Genomic DNA, 17,834 nt, shown 5'->3' on the forward strand with positions numbered 1-17,834 from the left:
TCTGAACATTCTTTGGCATTGCCTTTCTTTGGGATTGGAATGAAAACTGACCTTTTCCAGTCCTATGGCCACTGCTGAGTTTTCCAAGTTTGCTGGCATACTGAATGCAGCACTTTCACAGCATCATCTTTCAGGATTTGAAATAGCTCAACTGGAATTCCATCACCTCCACTAGCTTTGTTCACAATGATGCTTCCTAAGGCCCACTTGACTTCACATTCCAGGATGTCTGGCTCTAGGTGAGTCATCACACCATCGTGGTTATTTGGGTCATTAAGATCTTTTTTGCATATTTCTTCTATGTATTCTTGCCACCTCTTCTTAATATCTTCTGTTTCTGTTAGGTCCATACCATTTCTGTCCTTTATTGTGCCTGTCTTTGCATGAAATGTTCCCTTGGTATCTCTAATTTTCTTGAAGAGGTCTCTTATCTTTCTTATTCTATTGTTTTCCTCTATTTCCTTTTCATTGATCACTGAGGAAGGCTTTCTTATCTCTCCTTGCTATTCTTAGGAACTCTGTGTTCAGATCAACTAGTATGTATAAAATAAAGATGCAGAAGGATATATTGTACAACACAAGAAGTAGCCATTATTTTATAATAGCTTTAAATGTAATATAACCTATAAGAATATTAAATCACTATGTTGTACACATGACCTGAATGTAATATCATAAATCAACTGTATTTCAATAAAAGAGAAAACAAATGATAGTTTATAGTTTATATTCTGGTAGGTATGACAGACATTTTCTAAATGATTATACTAAATAGTATTATGATTGGGGAAGACTTTTTGCCTCTACCTGAAGTCAACATGTTAGGATGCAAGAAGGTTCAACATGGAAGCCTGGAGTGCTGCAGTCCATGGGGTCCCAAGAGTCGGACATGACTGAGCAACTGAACTGAACTGAACTGACTGAAGCTTCAACTACACAATTCTCTGATATATTCAACCAAGACACACAAAGTCACACTTGGGGAAAGTGTCAAATGCATTACAAAAACAGATAATTATTTTGTAAATGAAGAAAATGAAAAAACAATTTAAATAACCCAGGAAAGTCCCTCATGGAGATCTGATTTGAGTCAAGAATTAGTAGGATAGAAAGGAGAGAGAAAAGAAGGGGTTAGGTGAGAGAAACGTTAAGAGTAAATTAATGAAACAGGTGCATAAAGGAACAACAGAGGGATAAACATGGCCAGTATCCTAAGGTGAGAAGTCAAGCTTCAGTTTAAGATGCAGAGATAATGTAGAGCATCTGGAATACTGAATTAAGGAAAATGAGTTTGTTTGAAAACAGACCATTTTCAAATTCTTGAGCAAGTAAATATCATTTTTTTCATTCATGGGACAAAAATTTGATGCAAAGTATCACATACTATTCAAGGTGTAGGAAATATACAAATGAAAGTAACAGAGAAATCACCTCCCTCTCAAGGTTATACACTAATGGTGGTTGGGGAAATGGGACTGACCGATTATTATATTGAAGGATGATTAGTGGAATGAAGTGGGAAAAAATCAAAACAGGGTCAGGGTAAAAAAGATAAAGGCAGTTGGGGTAAATTGAAAAGAAAGGAGAATCATCACAGTAATTCATTTGTGGGGTTACATAATGATATCAGAGTCTCCAATGAGATTTTTGTAAAACAGCAGAACAAATTCAACTCACAGAATGAAACTGAAGACCCTACCACATCTTTTAGCCTTTTCTCAAAATCTAATCATATTTCATGAATTGTATTAATTCTCCCTGTCAAAAAAGAAAGGTCAAGTCAATATGACATTCTTTCTGCTCATTTCACATTTAGGTAGTAAATCAAAGAGAATTTTTAAATGAAGTCAGTTACATAATAATCAACAAGGTGATCAATGAATGATGTTAGGTTACTTCACTAAGTAACCTTAGTGAAGATAATTTGCTTTAACCTCATTATCTCACAGGTCATTTTTATATGTTTATGGATTAAATCTCCCCACAGAAATACCCTGATGTTATTGCAGGAAATCCCTTAGGATTTGATGGAAATTTTTAACTTTCCATTGTTAGAAACATACTTAATGACTCTGACCTCTTTGTAGTCTCCCAGATTTTCGTTTTTTAATCCCAAATGTTTTTGAGACCAAGGTTTATATTCTGAAATTCTAAGGCTTAATATCAAGAAGCAAAAATGAGGTGCTGGAAGACTTTACAGTGTAAGCTACATAAGGGAAGTATTCTTACTTATTTTTACTTTTAGTATTAGCATCCACTAATACATATTTATATGAATTATTACACATTTTTTCATTGTTGTTAGATTTCAACTACTCAGTGATCCTTACAGATCCTCTCAAAACTGAAGGTTATGGGAAACTTTTAATCTACTTGTATATCTACTTCAGAAAATCTTACATAATTTTTGTTGAAATAGAAAAATAATAGATGAGTCAATTCAGATTAATGAAATGTGTAGGATATTTTGATTATATAAATATATGCATGCATATATAATATTATGCATACATACAGATATATATATATATATATATATAAAAGACACATAACATTGTGTTAAATCCCCTGGAGAAGGAAATGGCTACCCACTCCAGTATTCTTGCCTGGAGAATCCCATGGACAGAGGAGCCTGGCAGGTTACAGTCCATGGGTCGCAAGAGTTGGACATGACTTAGCGACTAAACCACCAACATACTGATTTGATAAAATGGTAAATGGAAATATGATTGCCATTTATTGAAGCATTAGTTGGCACTCTATCACATCACACAGTTGTCATTTAGTCTGTTAATAATTTTGATGATAATGATAAAATATTGTTGGTTTACATCCACTATACAATGAATTAGATTTCCAGGAATTATTTGTTGCAAGTCTGTACCCTTAAACAGGCTTCCTTTGGTGACTCAGTGATAAAGATTCTACCTGCCAATGCACGAGAAGTGAGTTCTATCCCTGAGTCTGGAAGATCCCTTGGAGAAGGAAATGGCAACCCACTCCAATATTCTTGCTGAGGAAATCACTTGGACAGAGCAGTCTGGCCGGCTACAGTCCACAGTTCGTAAAGAGTCAGACAGGATATAGCAACTAAACAACAGCTGCCCTTGAACACCATCTCTATTCCCTCAACCCTTATCCCCATGTATCCACAACTGCTTTTACGAATTTGGTTTTTTTTTAGGTTCACATGTAAATAGTATATGTCTTCTTCTGTCTGACTTATTGCACTTTGTATGATGTCCGCAGGGCCCATCCATACTGTCACAGAAGACAGGATATTCATCTTCTCGGGGCTAAACAATATTTGATTGTATAGAAAGACCTCAGTTTCTTTACCCATCCGCCTTTTAATGGGCACTGAAGTGTTTCCATATCTTGACTACTGTAAATAATGCTGCAGTAAACATGGGAGTGCAAATATCCCTTTGACAGCCTGCTTTCATTTCCTGAGTATATAGCCAAAAGTGGAATTCTGTGATCATTTGGCAGTTCTATTTTTAAGTTTTTGAGAAACCTCTATATTGTTATCCCTAGTGGCTGAACCAATTAACATTACCACCAACAGTGCACAAGATTTCCCATTTCTCCACATCCTTGCCAATGCTTGTTATCTCTTGTTTTCTTGATGACAGGCATTCTGACAGGTGTGAGGTGATATCTCATTGTGTTTTTTATTTGCATTTCCTTAATGATTAGTAATGTTGATCAATGTTTCATGTTCCTGTTGAACATTTAAATGTTTCTGGAAAAATTTCTTTTGAGTTACTATGCCCATTAAAAAAAAATCCAGTTGTTTATAATTTTGTTATTGAGTTGTATGAATTTCTTAATACACTTTAAATGTAAACCCTTACTTTTTACTGATAACTTTGAATAATTTTCTCTGTATATTCTTCTTAAAATTAAAAGGCTCAGTTTGCAGAAGAGGTCACTAAGGATAATCGGTAGGATCATCGAAGAAGTCATTAAGGGCCATTGACAGGACACTGAAAACAATTCCACTCATCTCAGGTCTCCGGAGTGGAGGTAGGACTGGAATCAACAGTGCTTTTCCCCGTAACAACACATAGCTATCTTAAGAAGTATAAGTCACAGTTAAACTCAAGATGCCCATAATTTAATAAGGGAATTCTCCATACACATATTTTCAAAAAGCAATGTAAATTACACATAAGGCATTCTAAAACATGTTGTGTACATAAGACAAGCATAAGAGTAGAGAAAACGGAGATAAGTTTGGCCTGGGACATTTAGTTAAATGTTTATGAGGTAACATTTTATATAAATTTGCTTTATAGAGGGGAGACAAAGATTCAGATATATGGGTAAAAATCAACAGGAATATGGCACAGACAGAATCAATGTTTATGGAAATGTATATGACACTGGGGAAAGGAATGAAAAAAGTGAATGATAATCAATGGATAATTAATCCCTTAGCTTTCCAAAATCACTTTCTATAAAACTGAATAGTCCCCTCTTTAATCCTTAGTGATCTTCATGTAATTTCTAACATACAAATTTAACATATTTATTGTATGCTATTTTTAAATATTCACTCCTCCGAGAAAACATATGAAAACCTTTGCTCAAAAAAAAAAAACCTTTGCTCAAGAGAAAATATCTTTCTGACCTACTTCACTCTGTGTAACAGGCTCTAGTATCATGTGTAAAATAGATAGCTGGTAAAAAGTTGCTATATAATACTGGGAGCCCATCCTGGCACTCTCTGATGACCTAAAAGGCTGCACTGTGGGAAGAGGAGGGAGGCTCAAGTGGAAGGTGATATAGTTATATTACAGCTGATTTGCGTTGTAGGGCAGAAGCAAATACAACATCATAAAGCAATTTTCCTCCAATTAAAAATTTTAAAAAGTGAAAACAAAAGATCTATATACAGGAAAATGAGTTTTGATTTATTTTTAATTTTTAATTTAAAATTGACAATGAACTTATTTGAGAACACTGTGACAAATATGGGTACCCTAGGTTTGTACAGTAGCAAAAATTCATAAAGACATATCTTTTCCACAGTAACCATCTTCCCTAAAATGATCGAAATAGTCTCACAAATCTTGAGTTTGAAGAGCTGAGGTCATAAAAGATGATATGTTAGTGAAACAAGTGTCCCCCAGAAGTCTGTGTGCCTATATCACAGAGACAGTGTTAGAAGCTTGAAGAAAAAGCTCCTCTCATCACTGTAAAAAAATATATGTTGGGAAAATTATACACACTCTAGATTAGAATCTTATCTCTCCATAATTTCTATCTCAACAGACAACATAGAGATGACTCAGGATAACCTCTCCTTGGCAACTGAATTTATTCTCATAGGATTTACAGACCACCCACAGCTGAAGCCCCTTCTGTTCCTGGTGTTCCTCACCATCTATCTGATCACCATGGTGGGGAATCTTGGCCTGGTGGCATTGATAGTTACAGAGCATCATCTTCACACACCAATGTACATCTTCCTGGGTAACCTCGCTCTGATGGATTCCTGTTGCTCCAGTGCCATTACCCCCAAGATGCTACAGAACCTCTTTTCCAAAGACAGAATGATTTCCCTCTATGAATGCATAGTACAATTTTATTTTTTCTGCCTTGCTGAAACTGCAGAATGCTTTCTCCTGGCAGCAATGGCCTATGACCGCTATGTGGCCATCTGCAAACCACTGAAGTACCACACCGTGATGTCACAGAAACTCTGCGCTCAGATGACCGCGGGGGCCTACACAGCTGGGAACATTCATCCCACGATTCACGTAGGGTTTCTGTTTAGGCTAACTTTCTGCAGGTCTCATCAAATCAACCACTTCTTTTGTGATGTGCTTCCATTTTACAGACTCTCTTGTGTGGACCCTTATATCAATCAACTGATGGTATTTATCTTTTCAGGGTCAATTCAAACCTTTACTATTACCACAGTAATAATCTCTTATCTTTTCATCCTTTTCACAATTTTCAAAATGAAATCTAACAAGACCAGAGGCAAAGCCCTATCTACTTGTGCGTCCCACTTTCTCTCTGTCTCAATTTTCTACGGTTCTCTTCTCTTCATGTACATTCGACCAAGTTCAGTTAATGAAGAAGAAAAAGACATACCTGTTGCTATTTTTTATACTCTAGTTATTCCTTTACTAAACCCTTTTATTTATAGTCTAAGAAATAAGGAAGTAATAAAAGTCATGAAAAGAATTATGAAGATTTCATAACATTCTGAAACAAATATCATGCCCTACAGTTAATTGATTTTGAGTAAATTTTTTTTTCAAAATCAAGGATTATTGAATGGAAAAGTGAACATGTCCACTATTTAATATATAAAATAACTAAAATACAATTGGTTTCTAAACCAAATAGCTTCAGAATGGAGAGACAGAGATGTAGAGAACAAATAAATAGATGCCAAGGGGGAAGGGGGAGGGATGAATTGGGGGGCTGGGACTGACATATACAGTCTACTGGCACCATGTATAAAACAGATGGCCAATGAGAGCCTACTGCATGGCAGCTCAGGGAACTCTGCTCAAGGCTCCGTGCTGACCTAAGCGGGAAGGAAATTCAAAAAGCAGGAGACACATGCTAAAATGTAGCTGACTCACTTTGCTATTCAGCAGAAACTAACACAACACTGTGAAGCAACTATACCCCAATAAAAATTAATTTAAACAAGAGTGAAGTGATGCCATTTGCAGCCACGTGTATGGACCTGAGATTATCACACTAAGTGAAGTCTGAGAGAAAGACAAATATCATATGATATAGATTAGACATGGAATCCACAATGAACATATTTACAAAACAGAAATAGACCCACAGACTTAGAAAGCAAACTTCTGGTTACCAAAGGGTGAGGGAGTGGGATAAACTGGGAGTTTGGGATTGATTTATACAAACTGCTATATTTATAATAGTTAACCAACACGGATCTACTATCCTGCACAGGGAACTCTGCTCAATATTCTATAATAGCCTAAATGGGAAACGAATTTGAAAAAGAATATTATATATATATATATATATATATATATACATATACATACATATATATATTTGTATAACTGAACCACTTTGCTATACACATGAAATGAAAACATCTTAAATCAACTATATTCCAATACAAAATAAACATTTTTAAATTAACCAATACATAAAATAAAGTTTATATAAACTTCCAAATTTGGTTATCTCCACCTTAAGAACATTTTTGGAATGAGACTTAGACGACAGCTGTCACCTCCTCGCACTCTTACAGCTTGAGAAATCAGGTGGGATCTGGGATGGAACCACAGACACAGTACAGGCTGCGTCTTACACTGCTCAGAGTTACTTGTTACTTATACTAAGCTCTGGGGCAGGCCCCACCTGGAGGTAGCTCCTTCTCTCTTCCTGGAGAATTTTACAAGATGAAGGTTAATCGACACCTGCAGCTCCCACTGTTACAGCTAGTCTCAAACACATGCTAATATTCACCTTATTCCTCTGTTATAGCCATGCTTTCAGGGAAACAAACTCACTCAGAAGGACAATGCAGATAGTGGAGTGCAGTTTATTACACCGCCGGGTCCAAGGCAGAGTCTCCTCTTAGCCAAGGACCCCGACCAGCATTTGTGAAAATCTTTTATACCCCATGTGTACGTGTCCAAACCCACCAGCCCAAATCCCTTGAGGCTTACAAAGGAAGGGTAAATACAATCACAATAACCCCACCATTCACGTGTTATGTGTTCAAACAGTTAATAATCAATAAGCCCGCAGTTATATTCCAACCAGTTAATAACTGGTAAGCCTGTGGTTACATTCCAATATATACTGTGCGGAGGCAGGGGTGATTAGTGTGTTTTCTCTTAGGCAATGAGTAACCTGGATGTGATCTTGAAGATTCCCCTGCCCAGAGAGGGTCTTATCCTTCCCTTGTCATTCCCACAGGCGCTAAGCACAGAGTTCAGAGTCCACTGGAGAGGCGGCCTAGCACGATCAGCACGGACAGGCCTGAGATGGAGTCCAGGCCCTATGAATACCTTCTTCACCTCTGCTTGATTCATTACACTTCTGCTGCTCCAGATGACTATCCTAATGGGATGATCAAGAAGCAGATCCCTTGAGGGGGTGGGTCCTAAGCCTGGGCTGTCTGAACCATTTCAGTACAAGGTTATTTGTCTATTTACTGTCAAATCTGAGCAAGAGAATACCAACAGACGCATATGAATCATCTCCATATCTAGATTATGCTGATTCTACTCAAAATGAATTCCTTGCCAAAACAAATTTCTTCCTACTTTAGAGTAAAAAAGGTTCAGAGTAGCACTCTTACCACCAAGTGGCTGACTGATCTCCTTGAGTGATGCTGCCAACTGGGGGCCAGAGTGGTCTCTTTCTGGGCAAGTTGAACTTCTAGAAGAAACAGTTGCTAAATCAGCCTAGAAACACTGGAACCTCTGCTATTAGGCAACATGCAAGCCTCCATCCCAGCCATTTTTCATGTGTCCACAATCCAGCCCTGGGGTGATGGATGAACAAAGCTTTATGACCTCAACTGGCTGAGTCACTCTAATTTGGTTCTTTAATAGCTCTTCCATAGTAGATGTTCTGTGGAGGACATTTACATTACAATATGAGGTGCTCCATACTTCGTATCCATTCCAAGAGATCCATTCATATGCCTCTTCTTCCTGGACTCTGACCTTCTCATCTCTCTCCCCCCAGGGCACTGACCAATATCCAAATCATTCACCTCTACCCTGAATCCATATAGTTTTAACTTGGACCACTTCTCTTTCTATACAGTAGAAATGGATAAGCATTCCAACACTCTAAAGGAGGAGTTCCCCTTATTAATGCCTTTCAAGATCACTCTGGCTGGGGCTATAGCTCAGTGGGAATTGACTTGTATCAACAGACCAAGCTTACTGTCCAAAAACTAACTTGGCCATTTAAGGCAAGACGCATGAGTTGAGGGAAAGAGGTCATTGCAATGGTAGTAGATAACAAGGCAGTCTGGGTCACCTACTTGTGTGGTTTATGGTATTTCTGGCCCTGCTCATAATAAATCCTTAAATGGTCCATCTTTGTCTTCTAATGAACTGTTCCTGGGCTCACTCAACCTTATACTCAATAGTCTGATAAATTCCAGTTCATGAGTCAGCTCTGGCTTCTTGGTCGCCTGATGTTCCAAAGTCAGGAACTCTTCCTCTAGCAGTGTTCACGGCACACCAGGGAGTTATGTTTTAAATAGTTGATTATTCTCTGCTGCAGAAAATAAGGCTTGCCCCAACACCATAAGCAACTCTCCTCCTAGAGTTTTCCATTAACTTTCCATTCACCCTATATCCTCTTCCCACCTCAGATGTCTCTAACACCATTGGTCTGATGAGTCATTGGACTCAAATATCAGGGCTCTTCACCCCCAGCTTGAGCCTGTTGAAGAGCCCATCCCTGTGTTGGGACCCACCAAAACTTGCCTTCTTCTCCATTTGGGCAGATCTCTTTGTATAGGATCTTTTCCTCTATCTCAGACATTTTAAATGTTTGGAAATAGATTCAAACAAGTACATGAATTGCTATATCACAGCCCTAAGATTTTAATTATATTATATACCATACATCTTTATACCTTTTTTTGAATATAAGATTCCTAATTTTAAAATTGAAAATAGTGTTAGTGGGAGTAACATTGTTTTTAAATACACAAAACTTTTAATACCACTTCTTTAATTCTTATTCTATTTTCATATTTTATACTACACATAATACTTTAGCAAAGTGATAATTCTACTAAGTCATAGATAAAATGCACATATTCAGAATACACTCCCCAAGACTTTAGTAATATGAATATATACCAAAAATGGCTTGGAACTCTCCACTGGTGAAGCCACCATAAGATGAAACAAAGTGGAGTTACATAATTAGATGTGACAATCTAGAGGAAAATCTAGTATTAAAGAGGAAGGTCAAGTATAAAACTAAGGGAAACACAAGCATCATTAAACAAAACAAATAAAAAAAAATCTGCATAAAAGACTAAAATGGAAGAGTCAGGAAGACAGAAACATGAGTACTATCACAGAACCAGAGGTGAAGATTTTAAAAAATACCAAACATCACAGCTGGGTTAGAAAGATAGTTACATGTTCTTTGTTTCACTAGGAGTCAACATTTAGAGTTGGTTGTGACCTTATTGAGAGACAGGGTTTGGTGAATTGGCAGGGACAGAAAAGAATGGGAAGGAACCAATCAGAACAATTTCTAATCTATTTTCCCATTCCGTTTACTACCTGTATCTCCTATATCCCTTGGACTGTAAGGAGGTCCAACTAGTCCATCCTCGAGGAAATCAGTCTTGAATACTCATTGGAAGGACTGATGCTAAGGCTGAAACTCCAATACTTTGGCCACCTGATGTGAAAAACCAACTCATTGGAAAAGACCCTGTTGCTGGGAAAGATTGAAGGCAGGAGGAGAAGGGGACGACAGAGGATGAGATGGTTGGATGGCACACCTACGCGATGGACATGAGTTTGAGTAAGCTCCGGGAGTTGGTGATGGACAGAGAAGCCTGGCATGCTGCAGTCCATGGTGTCGCAGAGAGTCAGACATGACTGAGTGACTGAACTGAACTGAATCTCCAACATCATGTATGGGTAAGCCTCAGCCACCCTAGTTTACAATTTTTATATATTTTATATAAAGTACATTTATATTATATTATTATAATATATATACTATTTATATATTTTTAATTAGGTCTTGCTGTTTCAAGATTCCAGAATTTTTACATATCTCCCATTAGTCTTCTTATTTTCCTTAAGTGCATCACTTATTATAACTCTACTTATCCTGCAAAGTTAATCTGAAATGGCACTTCCAATGAGGAATCTTTCTTTTTTCCTCTGGGTCTCCATCCACTTCATTCACCATGTTTATATGTGACCTACTTACACTTTTTAATATCACAGCCTGAATTGCCTTCTCATTAGCAATGCAAGTGCCTTTCTCTCACTAGATTATGAGCTTCTTGTGGAGCCATTTCTAAAACCTAAATATTTCTCATCCTGTGCTCATTCTACCCACCATCTCTTCCAGCATCCTGTATATTAGAAGTACTTGATTGAAGTTAAACAGAATTGAAATTTTAAATATCAGTGAAGCATTTATTGAGGATCTAACTCAGTGTGTTATGAGAAGCACAAAATACGTTAAGACATGATTGGTACTTTATGGATATTTAGCCAACACTTCTGGAGAAGGAAATGGCACCCCACTCCAGTACTCTTCCCAGGAAAATCCCATGGACGGAGGAGCCTGGTAGGCTACAGTCCACGGGGTCACGAAGAGTTGGACACAACTGAACGACTTCACTTTCACTCTTCACTTTCATGCATTAGAGAAGGAAATGGCAATCCACTCCAGTGTTCTTGCCTGGAGAATCCCGGGGATGCAGTAGCCTGGTGGGATGCAATCTGTGGGGTTGCACAGAGTTGGACACGACTGAAGTGACTTAGCAGCAGCAGCAGCAGCCAATTCTTTTATAATCAACACATAAGAAGTCACATTTAACCAAGTGGCAAATGCAGTGTGATAGCAGGTCGTTACTAAGCAGAAGAGGAAAAGGAACATCAATGTAACTGAAAGGAATGTCCTCATGGAGATTGGACTTAAGATCAAGAATGAGTATATTGGGCTGAAAAGAGAGGCTGAAGAAGGAGTTTTAACTGAAATAAACTGTAAATGTAAATTAATCAAGCAGGCGTGCATAAGACCAGTGAAGGGATAAACACGTCCATGTTCTGAGGTCAGAAGAAGAAATCAGGATCATAAGTAAGATACTTAAAGACTGTGGACCATCTAGAATACTAAGTTCTTTTTAAAAATGGATTGTTTGAAACTAACGAAAGTTCATTTCAAATTCTTGAGCAGGAAAATATAATTTCTTTCATCTAACAGGTATTTGTTGACCATTACAATCTGCCACATACTATCAAGGCATTATAAACACGGAAATGAACATAATAGAGAAAAAAACCTTTTCTATTTAGCTCCACATGCTAATGGTGGGGGAGATATTGATTGACTATAAATGTACCAACAAATAAATATGTAGTATACTGAAGAGTGATTAGTGGAATGTAGTGGGAAAAAACAGGGTGAGAAGGATAAAGGCAGCTGGGGAAAGCTGAAAAGGAAGGAGAACCGTCTAGGTGATTCAGGCCGTTGCTGGTATTGTCATTTAGTCACTGCTTTAGTTGATAAGTTGTGTCCGACTCTGTGGCGACCCCACGGACTGTAACCCCTCTGTCCATGCAGACTCTGTGGCGACCCCACGGACTGTAACCCCTTCTTACCCAGGCAAGAATGCAGGAGTGAGTTGCCATTTCCTTTTCCAGGGGATCTTTCTGACCTAGGGATCGAACTCACATCTCTTTCTTCCATTGCAGGTGGATTCTTATTGCTGAGCCACCATGGAAGCCCAAGGTAATCCATGTGTGGGACTAAATAATAATATCAGAGTTTCCAATGATATGTTGCAAAACATCAGGACACATCAACTCACAGACGACCCTGTGATAAAACGACCACATCTTCTAGCCTCCTCTCAAAATTCTAAGCATCTTTCATAAACCATATTAATTCCTCCAGTAAAAAAAGGTCAAGCCAACATGAGAATCTTTCCTGCTCATATTGCATTTAAGCAGAATAATAAACAGAATTTTAAAATGAGATCAGTTACATATTAGTCAATGGGTAATGATCAAATAACCTTAGTGACCTTAATGAAAGGAGTATGTTTTAACCTCATTATTTCACAGGTCATCCTGATGTGTGTTGGTGTCTGAATCCCCATAGGGAAATATACTGGTGCCACTGCAGGGAAATCCCTTAGGATTTGATGGAAAATTTTACTTTGTAATGTAAGGAACATAATTATTGACTCTGACCTATTTATATTTGCCCATATTTTCATTCTTTTAATCCCAAATGTTTTAAGAGACTAAGGTTTATATTCTGAAATTCTATGAGATCCAAGATCACAAGGCAAACATAAGATGCTGCAAAACTTTCTGCTGTGAAATCTAGGTCAGAGAAGTACTCTCATTTATTTTTAATATTAGTATTCCTTGATATTTGTTTATCTAAAGGACTTTGTTGTTATTAGATTTCAATTACTCACTTATCTTTCTACTTCTTCCCCAAACGGAAGGCTAGGAAAAAACTAGAATGATATTCAAACTGTAAAGTACCCTGACCTTCCTTGTCAGTTAGAATTTTAAAAAATACACAGGTAAAGACAGAAAGTAATCATTAAATAATTTAGGAACTTTCACTGAATGCTTTCCTAGCTTAGCCCAATAATCCAACAGCTAATATTTAATATTTTACAACAAACATTTTTCAGCTAAGTTATTTTATACTTGATTATGGAAAAAAAACCCATTTTCAACATAGAATTCATATGAGTAGATATCAGTCAATATTTCTAGTGGGTCACTAAATAATGGTAGAAGATAGCCATCTAAAGGAAATAAAAATTTGTTCTAAAAGTATATTAAGGTTTAAAGAAATTTCTCTTTTTCTAAATGTTAGAAAACTAAAGCATAAAGTTTATTTTAATTTATTAACTTTGAATCTATTGTGATATACTTCAGAAAATCTTATATAAATTTTTAAAAGCAAAAAAAAATTGTAGATAAGTCAACTCAGATAATATATACCTAAAAGTTCTTATTATATACATATATATATATATAATTGAAAAATATTTGACATACATTGTGTAAGTTTAATGCTTATAACATGTTGGTTTGAAAAACTAGTAATTCACTGCAATTGCAGAATGTTAGCTCTCTATAATGTGACATAATTTTCATATTAGTGGTTGAAATAATTGAGATCTAGTCTCTCAGCAGTTTAGATGATTATAGTAAAATATTGTTCACATTCACTGTAGTGTGTACTAGATCTTATCTGTCAAATTCAGATAAGATCTTATTTATCTGTTAATTTCAAGTTTGTACCAATAAAGAATATCTTTCCGGTTTCCTCATCCCCCAGAGTCCCTGGTAACCACTATTTTACTCTGTTTTTATCTTTGGTTGTTTAAGATGCACATTTAAGTTATATCTTACAGCTTTTGTCTTTCTGTGACTTATATAACTCGGCATAATGTCCCCAAGGTCAATCCATGATGCTGTAAAATGGAAGGATATCCTTCTTTCTCAAGTCTGAATGCCCTTTCACTTCTATCCATTCATCCTTAGACAGATACACAGATGTTTCTGTATTTTAGCTACTGTAACTAGAAATATAAGACTGCATATATCCCTTTCATAATTTGTTTTCATTTTCTTAGAGTATATATACAGAAGTGCAATTGTGGGATTGATTACATGGTAGTTCTATTTTAAATTATCTGAGGAAACTCCATGCTGGCATCCACAGTGGCTGAACCAATTTACATTTCCACCAACAAAGTTCTTGCCACATTCTCTGTTCTCCCCAGTCTAGGCAACAATGGTTATCTCTCATCTTCTTGATGATAGGCATTCTAAAATGTGTGAGGTAACATCTCATTGCTTTTGATTTGCATTTCCCTAATGATCAGTGGGGAGACAGTGGGAACAGTGTCAGACTTTATTATTTTGGGCTCCAAAATCACTGCAGATGGTGATTACAGCCATGAAATTAAAAGATGCTTACTCCTGGGAAGGAAAGTTATGACCAACCTAGACAGCGTATTAAAAAGCAGAGACATTACATTGTCAACAGAGGTCCGTCTGGTCAAAGCTATGGTTTTTCCAGTGGTCATGTATGGTTGTGAGAGTTGAACTGTGAAGGAAGCTGAGCGGCAAAAAATTGATGCTTTTGAACTGTGGTGTTGGAGAAGGCTCTTGAGAGTCCCTTGGACAGCAAGGAGATCCAATCAGTCCATCCTGAAGGAGACAAGTCCTGGTTGTTCATTGGAAGGACTGATGCTGAAGCTGAAACTCCAGTACTTTGGCCACCTCATGCGAAGAGCTGACTCATTGGAAAAGAGCCTGATGCTGGGAGGGATTGGGGGCAGGAGAAGAAGGGGACGACAGAGGATGAGATGGTTGGATGGCATCACTGACTCGATGGACATGTGTTTGAGTAAGCTCTGGGAGTTGGTGATGGACAGGGAGGCCTGGCATGCTGCAATTCATGGGGTTGCAAAGAGTCAGACACGACTGAGCGACTGAACTGACTGACTGACTGAACTGAATGATTAGTGATGCCAACCATCTTTTCATTTGTCTGTTGACCATTTGGATGTCTTTTGTAAAATTATCTTGGTAGTTGCTCTGCCCATTTTTCAATCTGAATGTCTATACTTTTATTATTGAGCTGTATGAGTTTTCACATATTTTAGATATTAATCTTAATTTTTAAATGATTTTTGAATAATTCTCCTTGTAGAATCTTCTCAACCTGCAGAAGAGTTTACTAAGGATCACTGTAAGTACCACCAAAGACGTTATTAAGGATCAGTGGTAGGACCCTGGAAACAAGTTCATCCATCCCAGGTCACTGGGAGGGAAGTAGGACTAGAATCAATACTGTTCTTTCTGCTTTTACACCGTACAGCTGCTATAAGAAGTATAAGTTACAGCGAACCTCAAAATGTTTATTGTACAATAAGTTAATTATACACACTTATGAAAAATGCAATGTCAATTAGATATGTTATCAAAGATTGTGTTGGGTATACAAGACGTGATGGAGAGTCCAGAAGGTGAAAATTAGTGTGATCGGGGGATCTGGTTAACTTTATTAAGTAGTAGTATATACAAACCATGCTTTAGATGAAGGAGAAAAGGATGCAGATATCCTAGAAATAGGAATAATGGCATGGACAGTCAGTGCTTATGAAAATGGGTATGAAACTGGGAAAAGGGATAAAGAGGTGATAATCAATTCTTATTTTACTCCTTAGCTGTCTGAGTTTACTTTCTTTAAAACTGAACAGTTCTCTCAATAATCCTTAGTAATCTTCAAACAATTCTTAAGACATAAATTAACACCTCTATTCTAAGCTATTTTAAAATATCTATTCCACTGGGAGAGTATATGAAATTTAATTTTAAAAAGTTTCTATATATAGAAAAAGTAATTTTAAATTCATTTTTAAAGCCTAATATAAAAATGGAAACAAACTTTATGGGCAAAATGAAGCAAATATGAGTACCTAGATTTGTACACCATACTTCCATAAATTCATAAAGACAAACCTTTTCCACTGTTAGCATCCCCCCTGTGATTACCAAATAGCCATGTGAATGTTGAGTTTCAGAGTTGAGGTCATAGGCACTGACACATTTTGGAGATGAATATTCCCTAGAAGTTTGTGTCCTTGTATCACAAGACAGCAGGAGAAGCTTTCTCCTTATTAAAAAAAATATTAAAAGGAAAGTTATACACATTCTACATTGGAATCTTATCTCTCCATAATTCCTATCTCAACAGACAACAGTAGAGATGACAGAGGATAACCTCTCCTTGGCAACTGAATTTACCCTGACAGGATTTACAGATCACCCAGAGCTGAAGCCCCTTCTGTTCCTGGTCTTCCTTACCATCTATCTGATCACCATGGTGGGGAATCTTGGCCTGGTGGCATTGATAGTCACAGAGCATCGTCTTCACACACCAATGTACATCTTCCTGGGAAACCTCGCTCTGATGGATTCCTGTTGCTCCAGTGCCATTACCCCCAAGATGCTACAGAACTTTTTTTCCAAAGACAGAATGATTTCCCTCTATGAATGCATGGCACAATTTTACTTTCTCTGCCTTGCTGAAACTGCAGATTGCTTTCTCCTGGCAGTGATGGCCTATGACCGCTATGTGGCCATATGCAAACCACTGCAGTACCACACCGTGATGTCACAGAAACTCTGCGCTCAGATGATCACGGGGGCCTACACAGCTGGGAACCTGCATTCCATGATTCACATTGGATTTTTGTTTAGGCTAACTTTCTGCAGGTCTCATCAAATCAACCACTTCTTTTGTGATGTTCTTCCATTATACAGACTCTCCTGTGCTGACCCTTATATCAATGAATTAATGATATTTATCTTTTCAGGGTCAATTCAAACCTTTACCATTACCACAGTAATAATCTCTTACCTTTTCATCCTTTTTACAATTTTCAAAATGAAATCTAACAAGACCAGAGGCAAAGGCTTATCTACCTGTGCGTCCCACTTTCTCTCTGTCTCAATATTCTACGGTTCTCTTCTCTTCATGTACATTAGACCAAGTTCAGTTAATGAAGAAGAAAAAGACATACCTGTTGCTATTTTTTATACTCTAGTTATTCCTTTATTAAACCCTTTTATTTACAGTCTAAGAAATAAGGAAATAATAAAAGTCATGAGAAAAATTATGAAGATTTCATAACATTCTGAAACAAATATCATGCCCTACAGTTAATTGATTTTGAGTAAATTTTTTTTCAAAATCAAGGATTATTGAACAGAAAAGTGAACATGTCCACTATTTAATATATAAAATTACTAAAATACAATTGGTTTATAAATAAAATAGCTTCAGAATGGAGAGACAGAGATGTAGAGAACAGATAAATAGATGCCAAGGGGGAAGGGGGAGGGATGAATTGGGGGGCTGGGACTGACATATACAGTCTACTGGCACCATGTATAAAACAGATGACCAGTGAGAGCCTACTGCATGGCAGCTCAGGGAACTCTGCTCAATATTCTATAATAGCCTAAATGGGAAAAGAATTTTAAAAAGAATATAAATATATATATATGTACATATATGTATATTTGTATAACTGAATC

General features: G+C 37.0%; 2 protein-coding genes across 2 annotated transcripts; both read left to right on the forward strand.

The window, feature by feature from the left end:
- Nucleotides 1-5,291: 5,291 nt before the first annotated feature.
- On the forward strand, nucleotides 5,292-6,218 carry LOC122687531 (olfactory receptor 5K3-like). Its single transcript, XM_043893069.1, has one exon. It carries the CDS (start codon nucleotides 5,292-5,294, stop codon nucleotides 6,216-6,218), a length of 927 nt encoding a protein of 308 aa, XP_043749004.1.
- A 10,282-nt stretch (nucleotides 6,219-16,500) lies between these two features.
- Nucleotides 16,501-17,427, forward strand: LOC122687532 (olfactory receptor 5K3-like). The gene has a single exon (XM_043893070.1). It carries the CDS (start codon nucleotides 16,501-16,503, stop codon nucleotides 17,425-17,427), a length of 927 nt encoding a protein of 308 aa, XP_043749005.1.
- The last annotated feature ends 407 nt before the right edge of the window (nucleotides 17,428-17,834 follow it).

The sequence above is a fragment of the Cervus elaphus genome, chromosome 31 (genome assembly GCF_910594005.1).
Source record: "Cervus elaphus chromosome 31, mCerEla1.1, whole genome shotgun sequence".
NCBI classification, from domain to species: Eukaryota; Metazoa; Chordata; class Mammalia; order Artiodactyla; family Cervidae; genus Cervus; species Cervus elaphus.